This window comes from Spea bombifrons, chromosome 7 (genome assembly GCF_027358695.1).
Source record: "Spea bombifrons isolate aSpeBom1 chromosome 7, aSpeBom1.2.pri, whole genome shotgun sequence".
In the NCBI taxonomy this organism is placed as follows: Eukaryota; Metazoa; Chordata; class Amphibia; order Anura; family Pelobatidae; genus Spea; species Spea bombifrons.
In genome coordinates this window covers 30,507,421-30,527,206 of record NC_071093.1, presented here as the reverse complement: position 1 = coordinate 30,527,206, position 19,786 = coordinate 30,507,421, and the positions used below count along the sequence as shown (strand labels likewise).

Here is a 19,786-nt window from a genome sequence, read left to right as displayed (position 1 = left end):
CCCTGATATGCTATTCTGCCCCCATATGCCACTTTGCCCCCCTGATATGCTTATATCCCCTATTTGCCACTCTGCCTCCCTGAAATGCCTTTTACCTTCCCTATTTACCACTCTGACCCCCAGATATGCCCTATTCCCTCCTATTTGCCAATCTGCCCCCCTGATATGCCTTATACCCCCCTATATGCCCCCCCCCGACTAACCAATGCATTCCTAGACTTCTCCCCCATGCTCCAGATTCCCTGTTGTCAAGTGGGGGCAGCCGGTAGACATCTGCGTGATGTGCACACAACCTCCGCTGCTACCCAGAGCAGAGGCTTCTATGACCGGAAGGTCACATCATGCCGGTGCTCCATCATAGAAGCCCCGGCCGAAGTCTCGGGTAGCAGCGGATCCAATTGAGGAATTATCTAGCATTACAGGATATTTAGGCAACAGTTATACCATGACGGCTTAATTTCTCTACTTCTTTTATGATGTGTCTATATGGTCTTGCACAAAAATTGAGTTGCTCTCTAAATACATTTTATATTAAATAAATAGGCTGACTTGGTATCTCAATATAAAATTTTTGAATATATTTATGTGTTATGTAACGTTCCTCAAAACCTGTATGATTATTCCTGTCTTTATCTTATCTATGCCCGTTATGGTTGTGAACTACAAGTCAGTAAATTGATTAGATAAAACTGACGCTGCCAGTCTGACACAAATTGCAGCTTGTGTTTCAACTACATATCTTCCAAACAATTCTGATTGCCATAAAAAAGCACAAGCTATAAATAGTTTTAATTAATGAATTGAATGTAATTATTAATGAAAGCTAATTTATTTTTAACATTGTTCAACTGGACAAACCACTCTTACATTTCAGATGTCCAAAATCAAGCACCTGTGGTCAGGGCTGGATAAATGGCGGAGCACATGTTCTGGGGAGCCTGGCGTTCTGATTGGTCTATACTAGAGCCCTGCGCGGGACTGTTTTTTTAATTCCGCTCCCGCCCGCTCCAGCTGAATTTCTGACCATTATCACCCGCTCCCGCAACATATGTGGTCAATGCGGATTTGTGATCTGCAGATTTCCCACGTTGCTGCCGCACAGCGTCTCTTCTCTTGTTCCGCCCAGGAACCCAGCAGAGTCATGTGAATTTACATTGTGTCACATGACTCCGCTGGGTTCCAGAGAAGAGACGCTGTGTTGATTGACCACATACGTTGACCACAGTCATTGCCCCCCACTGACACTGTTCGCCCAGAGGAAGTGAGGTCAGTGAGGAAGTGCAGACCACAAGGAACAGAAAGGACTGGATGAGGTAAGTCCTGTGTGAATGAGCGTATATGTAAAGTTGTGTATGTGTGTATACATGTGTATGCATGTGTATCTGTATGCATCTATGTGTATTTTATGTATGTGTGTGTACATGAATATTAGTCCAAATGTGTGTGTGTATTTATACGTATTCATGTGTGTGTAAATGTATGTGTATATGTACAGTTTGGGTATGCATGTGTATAGGTATGCATATATGTATATTTACACATACATATCTGTAAATATATATATATATATAAATATATATATGTGTGTGTATAAGTATGTCTATATGTGCACATGTGTGTGTATGTATATGAATTAAAAAATGTATAAGGCAGATAAGCACCATTAAAGGGAAAGTAGGTAGAACAAAGTGAAGAAAACATGTCAGCGAGTGAGGGGCAAAAAATGGAGGAGAAAAAAAAGAAAAAAAGTTTGGTAAATTTAGGAAATCTAGAGACGAAGCCATTCCTGTGTAATCGCTCTAGGACCCAAAGATCCTTAATCTGGCCTTGCCTGTGAAGGTATATGTGGGAAGAGGTAGGGAGGGGGAGGAATCAGAAACATTAGTGACTGAGGCCCTAGGCATGCCAATTTACCATCGTCAGAATATCTCTCTATTTGACCCATGATCCCCACTGCCAGCAAAAACTGAACAGTGGGGAAACTACATCAGACAACAGGGCAGTTCCGAAAAATGGGACAGTCACATGAAAATTAGGATATTTGGGAGGTAAACCTCAGGTTGCCTGATACAACAATACTAACAATCATACCCTTACTGTCTTATTTACAATGGCATACTGCATGTATTTTAATAAAAGATAGGGGATATAAATTTGCATTCGTAGTATTTAAGATAATGCTTTAATTGTTTTGTTTTAGTGATAAGAATGAAATTAAATAATGACAGCATGTTATACATAGAAAGAACAAAGACACTTCACCATTAATGAGTTAGTACATAATACATGCAAAGAATACATGAGAGAAGCACATTAAGCTTCATGCTTGTGACGGATACAGCACTGTTTTCCAAATATTTTTCATTGAAATACTCAAACATTGTCATCACGGCAGTTGTTGTCTCTTCACACGTAGGCTTTATCTGTTCCTCTGGCAGCTGAAAGCCATAGGTGCCATTGTCTCTTAATTCAAATGTGTATGAATACTTTATTCCAATCTCTGTGGCCCAGTCTCCAGAGGATCCAGAATCGAAATAATCTGTAAGAACAGAACATAAGGCAAATGAAATAAGGTTACATTGTTTTGAAATCCATCATTCATTTATGTTATATAAGTTAGAAAGCGTTCAAAATTTCTGTGCTTTTTGTCTCATTCTGACCCAGAGTCTCTTGGAAAAAAGGATCAGTGTTTTAGTGTGCCTACTTCCCACACATCTTCGCTTCAGCTTTAGACTTTCTCGGACTAGCCCCAATGCCATGTGAAGCTAGAGCCAACCCAGGAAGAGAAAGACCCATCTACACGGCATCTACGAGAACCACTTCTCTGGTAAGGGGAATGTGAATTCTTTCTCCTAGTGTATGCAGTAATGCAGTCCATATGAACTACGATGGTGGTATATACTATTGTTGTGCATATTCATGAAATATATGAATGTCCAAGTCATATCACCTTGTTCTATTTGTTGTGCAGACTTCCCTTTTTCATTTATTGGAGCTGCCTAATCAAATGTATTTCCCCTAGATTACCAAGTTTTTGCCAGTATGTTGGCGACACATGCAACACATTTCATTGAAGCATATAATGATTATGGATTATTTGCCATGCTGATGTGGATTTGTCATCTCATACAACAGAGTCAAATAAATGTTTATTTATAACTGTATAGAAATGTCTCATAAGTCTATTAATTACATCGATTTTATGAATTCATACTCACTGATTACAAGACATGAAGATCCTACTGCATATTCGTTGTTATGTTTTTCCTTCATTTTAGAAACTGCCCTTGATGCAGCCTCCATCTGGGAAAAAAAGCTTTAGTTTAGAGCCAACCAGACAACTTTCTAAGAGTTGGAATGGAGCATCCCAAGAATGTCAAGTTTGCAATGTCAAGCTTTTAATTGTTATACGTGAATTACTTAGATCCGTTTATAAAATGTTCTCCTACCTCTAGGGGTACAACTACTGCTGAATACTTACTATATAGTGCCCTTTAAGTAAATCATTAACTCCTAGTCCTCCTAACTTCTACTATTTTATCAGTAGACCAATCTGAAGACATTTCTGTTATTCATTGAAGTACCTTATTAAAAGGATTGTTGTAGTCTTTAACAATCACTTGCACGCAGTGTGTACAGTATGTGGGAATAATCCGGCCTACACTGGCATATTGATAGGTGCCATAGTGATACAAATTGGTACTTTTGTGTTTTTGTGAATATTTCAATATTTTAGAACAAACAGAGAAGAAGTCAATACCTACCATTGCATCATGGTCTTTAGAAGGGGTTGTTGTGTAACCATATGGAAGGAGGATCATCTGCCCATAGGAGTGAAATGTGAGATAGCCCAAAATATCAGATTTAATTTTTTCAACAAGACTGACCATTGCTTTGGTCTCTGGTTCTGAAGCTGGCTCTGAACCACAAAATGTATTACTTGAGCAGTCACGGGATGCACCAATAGCTAAAAAAGAAATTGGAAACAACCAAAAGAAAAAAAACTTTATTCTTTTTTAATTCAAATTGTATTTTGTTTTAGCTTTTTCATTAGCGTTTCTGTAGAGGGAATAATGATAAACTTTGTGTTTGGCAGCATTTTACACAATAAAAAAAAATAAATTTTATTAAATGTAATTTCCAATAATAAGACACGAGAATCCTTTGAATGCTGATATCTAGGAATTTTAGTGCATGGAAAGCACTCTAATCCTTCTAAAAGAAGGTTATTTTCTGCCACTGATTGGCTGCTTCAAGCAGCCAGACATGGCATGAAAACAGAACCACAGCTTCTCCTAAAGATAAGAAATGTTTTTTCCTTACAGGTTCGTAATACATATTAAAATGCATATAAATTACTTTCTTGAGCTCTTCATATGCTTCAAGGCACCGTAATTTGTGAGTACTGATACTGAGAGGCTATAGTTTACCTGTTTAGGATGTTTAATTATGATCATATTCTTTTCGCTGGTAGGGTCTTTTTATGGATATAAATGTGTAAACAGACAGCTGGTTCAGCTATTTTGGTGTTTTTACAAGTATATTGTATTTCACTTTTCATTGTACAAATTTAATATATACCCTGATAAATGTCACTTACTGCACCAATGAGCATCAAAGTTCCTGTTCAGATCCACACCGGTGCATGTCTCATTGTATATTGCTCGGTTTTTCCTCCACAACCGCTCCTGTTTTTTGAAGATAAATAATATGTTTTGCATTTTATGATAGAAACTGCACAACAGAGGCTATCAATGAAAGAATAATATATAGGTTAAAAACATTCTTTTGCAAGGCTGCTTCACCTATAGTAGCCGTGTGCATTTGTATTCAGGAGGACATGAAAACGAACACGTGTTGCGTTTTTGTCATTCAAACCATATACTGAATAAACTAATATGGCAGCGGATAAACATAATGGCATCTCCTAGCTAATCTCCCTGGTCCCTTCCCCTCATACAGGTCACTGTCTCTAGCCTACCTTAAGTCTTTGTAGTATAGCAGGGGTTAACGGGAATTCGTAGGATCGCAACAGGAGTTAAAGGACTCCATTGGTCGCCGGCAAGGGGGCTTGTTAGGCAGGAATCAATGAAGAACAGTTGCCCTTCATTGGTTCATTGGACCCTACCATGGGCCCATTGGGCTTAGTGGAGGGCATTGTGGAGGCATTATTGGAAGGGGAGTGCCAAGGCAGTTACACCCAGCTGCTAGCCCTCAGCTGCTAGCTAAATGAGAACCAAATGAGAGTGTAAGTGTATGGTGTTGGAGTGGCTGTGTGCGTATATATGTATTATGTATGTATGCAACCAACATATTCATACCTCTGACCACCATCATCATCATATTCTTTCCCGCCACCATTTTCACCTCCGATCATTATCACCCTGTATTGCATCAAAATCCTCCTCCTCCTCCTCCTGTATACCCAGCATTATTTCCCCTTTCTACCTTCCCCTGTCACCTTTCCTGACCTTTGAGTCTGTAAATTACTGTGTACTGGTCTGTGCTGCGGTCTTGCTCTGCATGTCTGCCTGTCAGCCCTCTCGGATATGTCATATCCGGTGGGATGCTGATTGGCAGATGCGCAATGGATCATGGGAGATCTGTCCCTCAAACCATATTATTGGATGGCCAGCCTCAAGACTGGCCCCAGGTGAGGCTGCCTACTGGAAAATTTCCTGGTATCCCTTTATCCAGCAATGTGATTCGCCACAGGTCCCATGTGTGATCATGCGTTGAGACGGCACTGTGGATACTGTAGAAGACATACAACCTCCTACTCCTTTCTGCTGCTATATTATAAAACCAAGCACCATGTTCACAATTCCATATTCCACTACTTTATTACATTTCCTGCCTATCTGCAGGTTCCGTTAAAACCTCATAAATAATTACTCTGAAATCCCTCTCCTGAGATAGATTATTACCCAATGGACTAAAATGGGTTAAAGCAGTATAAAGATGTCATTTAAACCAATGGACCACTTTCTCCTTTCTGAAAATATATTTGTATTTAAAGCAAAATCATATATGTTTGTTTTACCTTTGTCCAAGTATAGATATAGCCATCAATATTTAGAATAGGTATAATGTACAAGTCAACTTGCTTGAGGACATTAGTAAGCACAGGGTCATCCTTGTGAGTCGCAAGTATCTGAAGAATAAATTACAATTTTAGAGTCACGAAAACAGTATTCCCTACATATTATCGGTACATTTTATTTGAATGCTCCACAGTAGAGGCAAGAACACTAGATAAAAAGATTAAAGATCATTATTAATGAATTAAGTTTCCATAGCCAATTGTTTTGTTCTTCTATGTGATGGAGTTGACTCTGTTCTGACATCTCCAGTCCTGTGCAACACATAAAAAAGACCACAAAAAATATGCACTTGTCCAGAGTGCTTAATGTTCAAAACAGCGTGGTGGCTTTATGTGGAGAAATTTGTAAAAAGACCCAAATATCGTTACGTGGTGGCCCAAAGTTTTTAAATCAGAGTAGTCCAGGGGACAGTTCCCCTACCTCGGCCTCCCTGCCAGCATCATATAAAAAATATAGGAAGGGCAACTTTCTTTTTTTAATTATGAAGTTAGGTTTCTGCAAACTATAAGTGTAAGAAAAGTGATTATTTTAGCTTCCTGGGCTTTAACTGCAGTTTTTAGCACTTTGATGAGACTGGGGTCATGCACTCCGTTCCTTTCCCAGTGACTAATCATTGACATTTCTTTATCTAATCAGGTCTTTAAAGTACACTGCAATTGAATTTAGTATTTAGAGGAGGGCTCAAAACTGGATACAGTACACTGATTACATTAGTGCTCTGATCTGGAAAAAAACATAAACAGAAAATCACAGAACATATCTCAAATCTGCTCACAATAAGTGGGATCATAAACGAATGTTCATAATAGCTTTTTTTATTGATAAAGGGAGTAAATAATCATTACCAGTAGATAAGACCGATAATTCAAATTGCACTTATAACCTACAGTTATACACTTGAACTCTGATCTTGGAACATGAATACGTTAGTCCACATTCAATACATAATTACCTTAAACCTAATGCACTCTAAATCATTTCTCTCAATTTCTGATTTTTACAGAACAGCCGTAATTTTCTAGCGCTGTCCCGCTGTCTCAGGTAGCTGCCCCTTATCCTGTTTTTGTGGGCAGTCAGGATCACGGGCTGGTTGGAGAAATCCTCTAGACTCTCTTGAAGATACAATGTGGCCCACAACATTCTGCAATGGAGAGCCACACGACTCTTTGGCTCTTTGGGTAAAGTGGGCAGGTTCTCATACCTGTGGTCCTGCCAATCCACCCCTTAACACCACTTCTAGCTATGTATAAAACACTGTTGTCCCAGTTTGGACACCTGAAATGTTGGGGAGAGTATGACAACTACTGAAAAGCTTTCTGCATCAGTGATATTTAGAACATGGCATCCCCGAGTCACATGTCCTATTTGCCTTATTCAATATAATATTGTCCAAAGGGACTATAAATTAACACAGAGTTTTCTGTCGCTGGAGAGATTTGGAATGTAATCTGCTGTTGCACAGTTAGTTAAATAAGATCCTAGACCCTATTTACAAAGATAAAAACATACATGTAACAATAACATATTTTGAACATATGCCTTACCTCTTTGACAAACCATTGACAAAAAGCTACAGAAACCCACTCCCGGGCATGAAATCCACAATCCATTAAAATAACTTTCTTTTTCTTGTCTGATGGCCATCCAACCTATAAATGATATCAATATTTTAATAACATTTAGGCATGGGCTCTACATTCATATAGAAAGATTTTAAGATTATATAAAATTGTGTCTTTGCTGATTTATTTCCAGGGCCACTTTTAGTTCTATTATAGCTTTAAAGTAGTCAGTCTTTCACAGTTCAAACAATTTACAGGGTCGAGTATAAGCTACAATCATCGAAAAATAATGCTTGGTTCTACAATCCCTTTAAGACAGGAGTAATATGTTATTAAACTAGGTTAGGACACCTTATACATTTGTTTGTTAAACATGCCTATATACACACACTCGATTACAAAGATTAGTCTAAGAATCAATTACAGAAACAGTGTCCCCTCTGGGCTCTTCTTTATACTTTGGGGGTTCATATCACTGTGCTTAGTGTACACTGTACAAAGTTTGGGGTACTGTTGGCCCTTATATTTAGCACCCTTGAAGACAACAGCTATTGCTTCTCATCCAATGATAATGCCTACATCATGTGAGGTGGGAAATACACAACGGAGGATAGACATAGAATGGCAGCACCCAAAGTATGGCAGAAATTGTATTGATAATGTCTTGTAAAAGTATACAATATAAATAAAACACAATAATAATACATTTTGTTCATTTTAGAGAAAAGGGACCATAAAAGAAGACCATCTCCTTCTTTAACCCCTTAATGACAAAGCCCGTACATTTTTTCAGTGGGTTTAGGAACCGCCCATTGTCCTTAAGGGGTTAAATATTGAATAGCAGAATTTGGCTTACTTTGAAGTAGTAGATTGGCCTGTGTTCATATGTATGCCCTAAATAACGTTTTGTTACAAGATCGCTGTGTTTCTCGTTAATTTCTTCCATCCAGTGATAAATCTGTAAGTGAAGGCACAAAAGGTCAACATAGATGAAAGCCTTCAGTTTTCTGTGATTTATAAACCATAAAATAAAAGAAAATACGAGCATACTAATTTGATAGCGCCTCTGCATTTTGTTATTTCTGCTTGCTTTTTTCATATGTTCTCTCTTTCCGTAGATTTCTTTCTTACCTCGTTCATAGGATGATAAATGGTATAATCATAGGTTTCCAATGATATCCTCTGCAGATGCTTAGTTGTTGCATAACTAATAAGCTTTTGGACATCATTAATCATGATCCTATAAAGTAAAGTGCCCACAAGTTATGTTTGTTGTAATACATAGCTACAGAGATGAACACAACAGATATAATGTTTTTGGATTTGAATCTGTACAAAAATCATGTCTTTGCTTTTCTCACATTAAATAATGATTTATGTAATACACACATCTCATTTCTTTCTATCAAAATACAACATTAATTCAGTCTTTATCTATCAGTTTATTACACACTACCAACATTTTTACTTTTTGTGGCCCAATGCTTTGTTAGCAATATGTTGGATATGTATGTATGCTTGCATACTAAACATAGAAGGCCATGAGCCATTTTAGCCAGCCCAGCTGTCGCTTCTGCACCCAATTGTACATCTGTGTTTCATACCCAGGGGCGGACCTAGCGTATTTGGCACCTGGAGCGGATCCCGTATGTGCCCCGCCAGCACCACTTTAAAATGAAAAGACACCCACAAAAAAATAATGTTGGCAAGATCTCCCCAACCAACCCTGCTCGTCTGGCGTCGGACATTATAGTCTGTCTCTGAAGGGGTGTACACCCGATACCGGCCTGCTGGCACCCCCCTGATGAGCGACACCCAGAGCGGACCGCCCCCTAGGTACGCTACTGTTCACACTATGATTAAAATAATATGAAGATATTCCATTTTCCAGAGCTTTGTGAGTGGACCTCCCTGTCTACTTGAATCCACATTTACAAGTACCTTATGAATTGCTATATAATCTTATTCTATGATAGCTGTCTTCATCTGACTAACATTATAGTTGTTTCTTATAGTGCCAGTAATGTCCATTCATGCCTCTGCCACACATACATTTCATGTTTCAGCTCACACTATTACCTGGATTGCAATCTATACTGCATTTCATTACCCCCATCATGTATTGTGTTGGTTAATGAGCTTCAGCAAACATAAGTGCATTTAGCAAAATATGAAAAATGTAAAGCCTTAGTAAAGTACTTATATATACTGTTGTGACTGTCCATACTTAAATGGAATTTGTTGCTCCTGAAGCTTTTCTTTCATCAGCTGAACGTGAGAAAGCGGGACCCGGACATGGACCTCTCTTCCTGGATTAATTCCCTCAGACGATTCTGGCTTCCAAAGGTCAAGCTGAAAAGTAACAATGCATTAAAAGCATTTTTATCCAAGTACATACAGTGAAGGAAAAAATGATTTGATCCCCTGCTGATTTTGTATGTTTGCCCACTGACAAGGACATGATCAGTCTATAATTGTAATGGCAGGTTTTTTTGAACAATGATATTCAGAATAATACATTTCAAATAAATTGATTTGCATTTTACTCAGTGAAATAAGTATTTGACCCATTTGCAAACATGACTTAGTACTTGGTGGCAAAACCCATGTTGGCAATCACAGAGGTCAGACGTAATTCACCACCAGATTTCCACACATCTCAGGATGGATTTTGTCTCCTCTTTGCCACCCTTTCCAAGTCATTAAGGTTTCGATGCTGACGTTTGGCAACTCCACCCTTCAGCTCCCTCCACAGATTTTCTATGGGATTAAGGTCTGGAGACTGGCCAGGCCACTCCAGGACCTTAATGTGCTTTTTCTTGAGCCACTCCTTTGTTGCCTTGACTGTGTGTTTTGGGTCATTGTCATGCTGAAATACCCATCCACGACCCATTTCAATGCCCTGGCTAAGGGAAGGAGGTTCTCACCCAAGTTTTGACAGTACATGGTCCCATCCACCGTCCCTTTGATCTTTGATGTGGTGAAGTTGTCCTGTCCCCTTAGCAGAAACACCCCCAAAGCATAATGTTTCCACCTCCATGATTGACGGTTGGCATAGTGTTCTTGGGATCATAAGCAGCATTCCTCCTCCTCCAAGCACGGGGACCTTGCAGGCACTGCAGGATTTCAGTACTTCACCAAGCTGCTTGGCAATGGTCTTGTGGCCCATTCCAGCCTTGTGTAGGTCTACAATCTTGTCCCTGACATCCTTGGACAGCTCTCTGGTCTTGGCCATGGTGGAGAGTTTGGGATCCGATTGATTGATTGCTTCTGTGGACAGGTGTCTTTTATACAGGTAACAAACTGAGATTAGGAGCACTACCTTTAAGAGAGTACTCCTAATCTCAGTTTGTTACCTGTATAAAAGACACCTGGGAGCCAGACATCTTGTTGATTGATGGGGGATCGAATACTTATTTCACTGAGTAAAATGCAGATTAATTTCAAATTTATTTGAAATGCGTTATTCGGAGTCTCTCACTGTTTTAAATACACCTACCATTAAAATGGAAGACTGATCATGTCTTTGTCAGTGGGCAAATGTACAAAATCAGCAGTGGATCAAATAATGTTTTCCTTCACTATAGTTATGTTAACACTTTTCAACCTTTTGCTATCTAAGTATCACAATTCCCTGATTTTTCGATTCCGTATCCCCATTAAAATGCTGAAAATCTTCAGAAAATCAGAAAATTATTACAAATATTGCAGGTCAATCAGATACACATGCGGAACACACACAACAGTCCAAATTACATTAAATTATATTAAACCATATAATATATACATATGAATAATAATGCCCTGTTTTCCATCTTTAATAAAACTGTGTCATCCACATTTTCTATACTAATCAAAATGGCAGTTATAAAGAAAGTAAAGTTATCTCAGGATACTGATCTTAGCATATTTTATTACTGATATTCCCTTAGAATTTTAAAACCTATTTTCCCCATGATGACCCTCAAAGGATTGACCATTGACTAATTTTATTTGTATTTGTTTACTTTTGTTTGTTTTGTTGGGGTGTTAAGGAGGGGAATCAATGGGAATCTCCAACATTACTCTACAGGCATAACACGTTTCTTCGATCTACTGAATTATATGTACCTTTTACAATATGTACCTTTTACAATGCTGCATTTCTGGTGAGACATTTTAGCTGTTGGTTTATGTGATTGGGTTGTTTAATGTATAGCATTTTGAAACTTCAGTACATTTTTTTTAAAAACAAACTGGATTTCCTGCACTTACCAGCCATTCATGTGTTAATTCCTTCATATACTGAGCTTGGTTAGATGTCTTTGGTGTAATTTTTAGGACTTGATCACTATATTGAATACAAACAAGTGAATATATTAGGCATCAGATTATTTATTTCCCCAAATTAAAGATATTTTGACATAACAGTCCCTCTACAGTCCCACATCTCCTCAGTCTCCTCAAGTTTTGTAGAATATTTTCATGGACAAGCCTAGTGTTGCACTTTTTTGGAGCCAATTCCTGAACCTTCTTTGATTTTGTGTCTAGGGTGTGGCCATGGATGTGGTTTACTAGTGACAGATAAAATATTCAGCTAAGTAGAGAAAAGGCAGAGGAGAGAGAAATGAGAGACGCTAAAGAAAATGGAGTTGTAGTGGAGAGAAAATGTACAAAAGGATAGAGAACCGAAAGAGATGAGAGTAGAGAAAGAAATGAGAGAGAAAATAAAAACACAGAGAGAGAAAAAGTAAGAGAGAAAGAGACAATAAACAAAAGTGAGAGAGAAAATAAAATACAGAAATGAGATAAAAAAGCAAGCAAGAGAGAATAAAGCAGGGGAAGGGATAAAGAGGAACATTTGAAAGGAGAAGAAATAGAGAAGGATAGAAAATAGAAAAGAGGAGAGAGAGAGAATAAAGAAACAAGAAAAGGGATAGGGGAGAGAAAATAAAAAAAGAGAGAAGAAATATGAGAGAGAAAAAAGATAAATGAGAGAAAAGAGAAAAACATGACCACCAAACCAGTGTTTCCTGGGACATAAAAAGGTACATTCCAGGACTGTCTGAGTGACATCTGGATTGTAACAACCCTAGCAAAGTTTTTGGGCTTTGTCCTTTTACACGTAAAGGCCCATTGTCACTGAAAGATCCTTGCGGGGTTCATTCTTGAGCCCTGATGCGAGGAAAGCATGCAGTGGAAATTTGCACATTCTCAATCCTTAGTTACATGTATGCTCGTACGCAGTTGTTTAGTCCACAACAAGCTTTTTTTACTTCACGAGCCACCTGGATTTCTGAAAACTCTGGGCATTTTTGCTTGTTTTTACACATCATGACAAAAAAATAACAAAGACTTTACACAAGTGATTATCACCGCTGTCTTCTGTGTAAGCGCATTTGCAGAGACAGAGTATTTTCCCCCCTTGGCATTGTACAGAATTGTGGTGTCACAAGGGCAAGTAGTAATGGTTAATGGAACACTGAGCAGTGTATTTAGGATATGGATAGATTTATTTATCTTGAGAATGAGATAATGTATGTTATACATTTTCCTGCTTGTACCATCAAAGTTCATCAATCTAGAGTAACAATATGTCTTTGATGTAAGACGTCTTCAATAAAAGACATGTTTATAAGGTAACAAAATGAAATAGTAGGTGGTGGTAAGGAAATTGTATTGTAAATATTCCAAAGATCTGTGTATAAAAAATAGCAGACTCAGGGTTAAACCCTGAGAGTTCTTGTCTTTGATAATCATGCAGATACTAAGAAAAAAAGGTAGGCTACCTTTCCCATGCCACAGTGCCTTGAAAAAGTATTCACCCCCTTGGCATTTTCCCTACTTTGTTGCATTGCAACCTGGAATTAAAGTGAATTTGTTGGGTGTTTTTATCATTTGATTTACATAACATGCCTACCACGTTGAAGAAGCAAAATATTTATTATTGTGAAACAAACAAGAAATTACAAAAAAAAGAAAACTTGAGCATGCACAACTATTCATCCCCATAGTCAATATTTTGTAAATTTACAATTACAGCTGCAAGTCTATTGGGGTACGTCTCCATAAGCTTGACACATCTAACCACTGGGATTTTTGCCCATTCTTCAAGGCAAAACTGCTCCAGTTCCTTCAAGTTGGATGGGTTTCGCTATTGTACACCAATCTTTAAGTCATATCACAGATTCTCAATTTGATTGAGGTCTGGGCTTTGACTAGGCCATTCCAAGCCATTTCAATGTTTCCTCTTAAACCACTCGAGTGTTGCTTTAGCAGTACGCATAGGGTCATCGTCCTGCTAGAAGGTGAACCTCTGCCCCAGTCTCAAATCTATGGAAGACCGAAAAAAGTTTCCTTCAAAAATGTCCCTGTAGTTAGCACCATCCATCAGTCCTTCAATCCTGACCAGTTTCCCAGTCCCTGGTGATGAAAAACATCCCCACATTATGATGCTGACACCACCTTGCTTCACTGTGGTGGATGGTGTTCTTGGGGTGATGAGGTGTTGGGTTGGTGCCAGACATAGTGTTTTCCTTGATGGCCAAAAGCTCAGTTTTAGTCTCATCTGACCAGAGTACCTTCTTTCATATGTTTGGGGAGTCTTCCACAGGCCTTTTGGCAAACAGCAAAGATATTTGCTTATTTTTTTCTTCAAGCAATGGCTTTTTCTGGTCACTATTCTGTAAAGCCAAGCTCTGTCGATTGAACGTTTTATGAACAGATACTCCAATCTCCGTTGTGGAGCTTTGTAACTCCTTCAGAGTTATCTTTGATCTCTTTGTTGCCTCTCTGATTAGTGCCCGTGATTCCATGAGATTTGGTGGGCAGCCCTTCCTTGGTATTCTTTCTATTTCTTAATAATGGATTTAATGGTGCTCCGTGGAATATTCAAAGTTTCTGATATTTTTTTTAACCCAACCCTGACCTGATCCACGTCGTTGTTCCAGACCTGTTTGGAGAGCTCCTTTGTCTCATGGTGCCACTTGCTTGGTGATGCCCCTTGATCAGTGGTTTTGCAGACTCTGGGGCCTTTCAGAACAGGTGTATGTATACTGAGATCATGTGACAGATCATGTGACCCTTAGATTGCACACAGGTGGACTATATTTAACTATTTATGTGACTTCTAGAAGTAATATGTTGCACCGGATCTTATGTAGGGGCTTCATAGCAAAAGGGGTGAATATATATATATGCACCCACCATTTGTCTTTTTTTTTTTTTTTCTTTATTTTACTTCACTAATTTCCACAATTTTCATATGCCAGGGAGTAATGCAACTAAATAGGAAAAATGCCAAGAGGGTGAATACTTTTGCAAGGCACTGTATATACATAAGGTAGGAACTCTAAAATGTACACAATTGCAAAAGTGAGAGATCTGGAATAATGCTGAGTTATAATAATGATATAGTAATAGTGGAGAGGCATCTAATGTTCATTTCATGTTTCATATGGTGAATGATAAACATATTAAAAAGTTAAATTAAATTAGTAAACAATGAAATAAACCATGCTAAAGTCACTTTATTATCATGACATGATAATGAGTACTGTTTGGTTGCAAGGGAGATTTCTGAGATTTTTAAAGACACCAAAGTAATCTCCAGTCTGAAAAAAGGAATGCAAAAATTGAAAGTAAAACAGAAAGTAAAAAAATACCAATAATAAAACATGGAAAAAGGGTTAAAAACATTACGCCCAAACATCTTGTACCCTTCCATTACAAATGCACATTTAAAAAACTGTCCCTGACATCCAACCTAAAGGTACAAAAGTATAAAAATATTGTAATATGTAAGGTAGCAAAAAAATCCATATGGTGTATTATTGGGGGATATTGCCAAATATAAATCAGGTTTTGTTTTTTTCATTAGTGGTAATCCTAAGTATAGTTGCAAATAAATAGTGTTTTTATTTTTTACTATTTTTGAACATATTAATCATATTAAATGATGGGAGAAAATGGTTTCAAAACAATGACCTATCTATCTGTGAGAAAACAATATATACATTTTGTGGGTACATTAAATATAAAAAAGGAATCATGACTGAACAAACAAAGTAAAAATAACAAAAAAGCTTTCGTCACTATGACGGGAAAACCAATAGCATGAGTATGCAGTGCCGACATGCTCAGTGCACATATCTAAATCTCTCTGTTATCTCTCTTAGCCATTGTGGGAAAATATGTTTATATATGTATATATGTGAAAAGATGAAAATAAAAACATACTCACCCTTCATATTGCACTTTTAAGCATGTCACCTCATATACAAGGATTGCAAGAAGACAGATACTCCAACGAAACAATGTCATTATGTGTTATTGGGTGTTGGGGAAATATGATGGCAGGGCTCGCAGGGTCTGTATTTATTAATGATATCCAGGTCAAGGAGGATGGACTTTGCTATATAGATAGTGTCTGCATTATCATCATGCCTATGAAATTTACACAAGCGTCGTAAAAATATACACATACTGCACCTACATATATATATATATATATATATATATATATATATATATATGTATATATGTATATATAAATTAAGAAGGTTTCTATGACCATCTACCAAGTGGCCAACAATTTCACCTCCTTCTTGAGAGGTCATTAAAAAAACCTTTGGGGATATATACCTCTTACATACTCCTCTCCCCATATCCTCTTGAAGGGCATGTGGTGGTTAATAATCTAAAAATTCCTATGAGAGACACAGATCCTTAGATTCCTATTCCCAGGGGGATGGGAGGTTACCATGTAAAAATACATCTTACGTTGCATGTTTGCCCATTGAAGTGAGGGTGGTTTAAAATTAATAAAATCCCCTTTGGGTTTGGCATGAACCCCATCTGTGCCTCTCCTCCTTCCATTCATGCCCTCTGGGATGGAGGGAGCAAAGTAAAAAAATATTATATATATATATATATATATATATATATATATATATATATATAAAACCCTTACCTATCTTTCCACCACTAAGCCCACCTGGCAGGTTAATGCCATTATGGTTGGCAGCCAAAGAAAAAAGATCACTTACTTTTTGAAGCACACATTCATTATGGATCTACAAAGCCCTCTTTTTTTGGCCCATTGTAAGAGTCCATCCAAAAAGGCTGTAGAAAAAAGTGTGTGCTCTCCAACATCTTAGCCTAATCAAGAGGCTACAATTGTAGTGACAGCTATGGGGAATTTCTAAAACAGAGGTCAGTGATGTAATTTGATCCAATAATGCCCCCCAAAAAAGATAAGTATCACTGCCCCTTTAAGTTTTTGTTACAGCTGTATGGCAACCAATTTAAGGGGTTAAAACTGTCATTAAAATAACTGTGTTCTTTGGTACCCATTATCTTTTTAGTGACGCATAATGCTTACCCAACAGGAACTATGGACTTTACAAACTCTTCTTTAACTTATGTTATAAGGATTTTATGATGTTGCACTAGTGTATAATAAATAAAAGAAAACACCCTAAAAACACATTACATGAGTGATTTTACACTCACTAAAGATGTATAAATACAATATTTCTATGACCAAATTTGAACCCAGAGTGTCCTTGTTGGTTTGGGTGTTAAATTTCTTTAGGTATGCAATAAATGCACTTAGGTGCTTCTGCTACAGTGAATCAAAAATGCTTGCTGCATTGTGCCTGTCTAACTTTAATCTAGAAATTTTGTTGTGAAACACTGCAAGCGATTCCCCCATATAGCAGCTTTTGATGTCAATCTGGCAGGAGCACCAGGTATCTCTACATTACCGCAATTGCTGCAAGCATGTTACCTCTTGGGCTCAGCGCTGAACCCACTGGCGCACACCATGTCACTGGCATGGATAATTGCTAGACAGACTAAGGTGCCAGGTTTCTTCAAACTGTAACGTTCTGGTTCCGATAATACAGAGGAGAATAAAGAAAAGTCCTGGAATTAAGAATTGATGAAAGGGCTACATGACCAAGCATAGGAAGGGCATTAAACCATAGCTAGAAGCTACAGAAAATATACTCCAAGACTTGGTAAGACTCCGCAGTGTTATAACTGGTAGTTATATATTCCACATTATTGAAGAGCCCTGCTAGTATACAGTCATAAAATAGCAACTTTATGGAACAGTAATGGCATACAGAGCACAGGGTTTAGGTCATTTAAGACTAGATAAGAATCTTCATTATCATGAGGGGGTAATTACATATTCAATAACAGCCCTGACAGTAAGCACTGATAAGATTGCTTTACTAAGTATAGCAAAGGCTTTATCATACTCAATGTAGGTGAGCTGTGCCTGAGGCGAGTGCCCCCATCTCTTAGCTTTCTCATCTTCCATCCTCCATCCTATATCATTTTGTGGGAGCGCGAGGTCTGTCATCCTTGTGCTCTGCATCAAGAATAAGTGTATTTGTGTGTTTGTAAGCTGGTGTATTTATGTATGTACATGTATGTGTGTAATGACAATGTATGTGTATACACTTTTAAATGGGCAGGTATGTCTAAAGACATACACCTTGACCTTGCATGCGTATGGTCAGGTGTGTGTAAGGGCAGTGTATGTGTATATGCGTGTTAATGGGCAGGTGTGTGTAAGAGCAGTGTCTATAGGTAGGTGTGTGTAAGAGCAGTGTAGGTATTTGTGTGTTTGTAAGCTGATGTGTGTATCTATATGTGCATGTGTGTGTAAAGGTAGCGGTGACTAAGGGCAGTGTATGTGTATATGTGTGTTTATGGGCAGGTGTGTATAAAGGCAGCATGTATGGGCAGTTGTGTGTAAGGGCAGTGCATGTGGATATGTATGTTTATGGGCAGGTATGTGTAAAAGCAGCATGCAAGGGCAGTGTTTATGTGCAATGGCAGTGTAAATAAAATAAACTCTGTAAAAAAAAGGGCAGGGGGGGCACAATTTTCCATTCTTGCCTCGGCGCACAAGCAGCACGCTACGCCTCTGTTTTAACTGTACAGGATCAGTTAAGCTTTTCCTGTAGCAGAGGCTCACTGTGATGGTCCTTTAAAATGTATAATAAATACAAGGAGCTGAAACACAACTTCAAATCTCCCACTAGCGGACATGTGATTTATGTTTATTCATATTTAAGGACATGCTACCTTAATTGATTCCAGTAAATTCAGTTAACTCTTAACTTGACTGACCAAATAACTTCTCAGTAAGTAGATCAGTGTCCAACTTTAATGCACATTCCACTAATCAGCTCTACTTGCTTCAGCTAAACTGCTTCATCGAACAATGTCTATATATGCCTAAAGAAATCACAAAGAATGAGACCCTTTACTATTTCAGTTGAGATCTTTATTAAAATAGAGAATAATATGTCCCTACAATGAAAGAGAAACTCAGATTGACCCACAGTGTAACTGAAAAAATACTTTCTGCACCATTAAAATGTTTTTCATTCAGATACTCTACAATAGTCAAAACGGCATCTGTAGTTTCTTCGCAAGTTGGTTTGATCTGGTCTTCAGGGAGTTCAAATCCAAAAGTACCATTGTCTCTAAGCTCAAACGTGTATGAAAATTGAATTCCCAAATCCGTAGCCCAGTCTCTTGATGATCCTGAATTGCTATCTGTCAATTGAAACATATTACACACAAATAAGTATAGGGAACATATGTAAACATCAATGTTTTAATGGCTAGTGAGTACTTATTGACTTGGGACCAGGTAGCTTACACTAGTCCAAGAGCACCAAACCCCCATGCTTATTTATTAATACATGGAAGCAGATCATTAGGTAGACTCCAATTAAATGTTTGGTACATGGGAGAATATTAGTAATGGTTTGACCTAAATGGATACTCAGTAACCTACAAATTTGTTGGTGAAAATGCCCACAGGGTTGGAACAATGGTTGAAAAAAAGAAAGATATTGCATTACATGGGTACTAGATAATCCTACAGAATTTACAAAGTTAAGTAAAATGATTTCAATACAGTGACCATTATTTCAAAATGTCATTCCTAAAGGCAAACTTGCTATGTTCAAACTGCAGTGCTGAACAACCTCTGAACCATAACATGTCATTAATTAGTTATAAAAATATTTATGATCAGTCACACTATCAATGAACTTATAGCTCAAGTTAACTACAAGTTAACTTAATAGTTAACAAGTTATACATTTTTAT

The 19,786-nt window shown here is 37.8% G+C and overlaps 2 protein-coding genes across 3 annotated transcripts in view; both read right to left on the bottom strand.

Moving 5' to 3' along the window:
- Nucleotides 1–2,153: 2,153 nt before the first annotated feature.
- On the bottom strand, nt 2,154–15,987 carry LOC128501943 (carboxypeptidase O-like). The gene is made up of 11 exons (XM_053471601.1): nt 15,888–15,987; nt 11,921–11,996; nt 9,894–10,018; nt 8,798–8,906; nt 8,523–8,624; nt 7,649–7,753; nt 6,044–6,154; nt 4,601–4,688; nt 3,765–3,967; nt 3,219–3,303; nt 2,154–2,539 (listed from the first exon to the last, which is right to left on the bottom strand). Exons 1-11 carry the CDS (start codon nt 15,965–15,967, stop codon nt 2,265–2,267), a joined length of 1,359 nt encoding a protein of 452 aa, XP_053327576.1. The 5' UTR covers nt 15,968–15,987; the 3' UTR covers nt 2,154–2,264.
- Nucleotides 15,988–18,928: 2,941 nt separating this feature from the next.
- The window catches only part of LOC128501354 (carboxypeptidase O-like), a 165,620-nt gene continuing 164,762 nt past the window's right edge, over nt 18,929–19,786 (bottom strand). For both annotated transcript variants that reach the window (XM_053470795.1, XM_053470794.1), the window contains exon 11: nt 18,929–19,225. In XM_053470795.1, the coding sequence (XP_053326770.1) occupies nt 18,954–19,225 (272 nt within the window). In that variant the 3' untranslated portion in view covers nt 18,929–18,953. The remainder of the gene's footprint in view (nt 19,226–19,786) is intronic.

Excerpts from the sequence above, each read along its gene's own strand:
- LOC128501943 (XM_053471601.1), bottom strand. The coding sequence starts at position 15,967 with ATGACATTGTTTCGTTGGAGTATCTGTCTTCTTGCAATCCTTGTATAT. Across the intron at positions 8,907-9,893 it reads GAGCAACAAATTCCATTTAA|GATCATGATTAATGATGTCC; the intron begins GTATGGACAGTC and ends TTTACTTTATAG. Across the intron at positions 4,689-6,043 it reads ATATCTATACTTGGACAAAG|GAGCGGTTGTGGAGGAAAAA; the intron begins GTAAAACAAACA and ends TTCAAAAAACAG.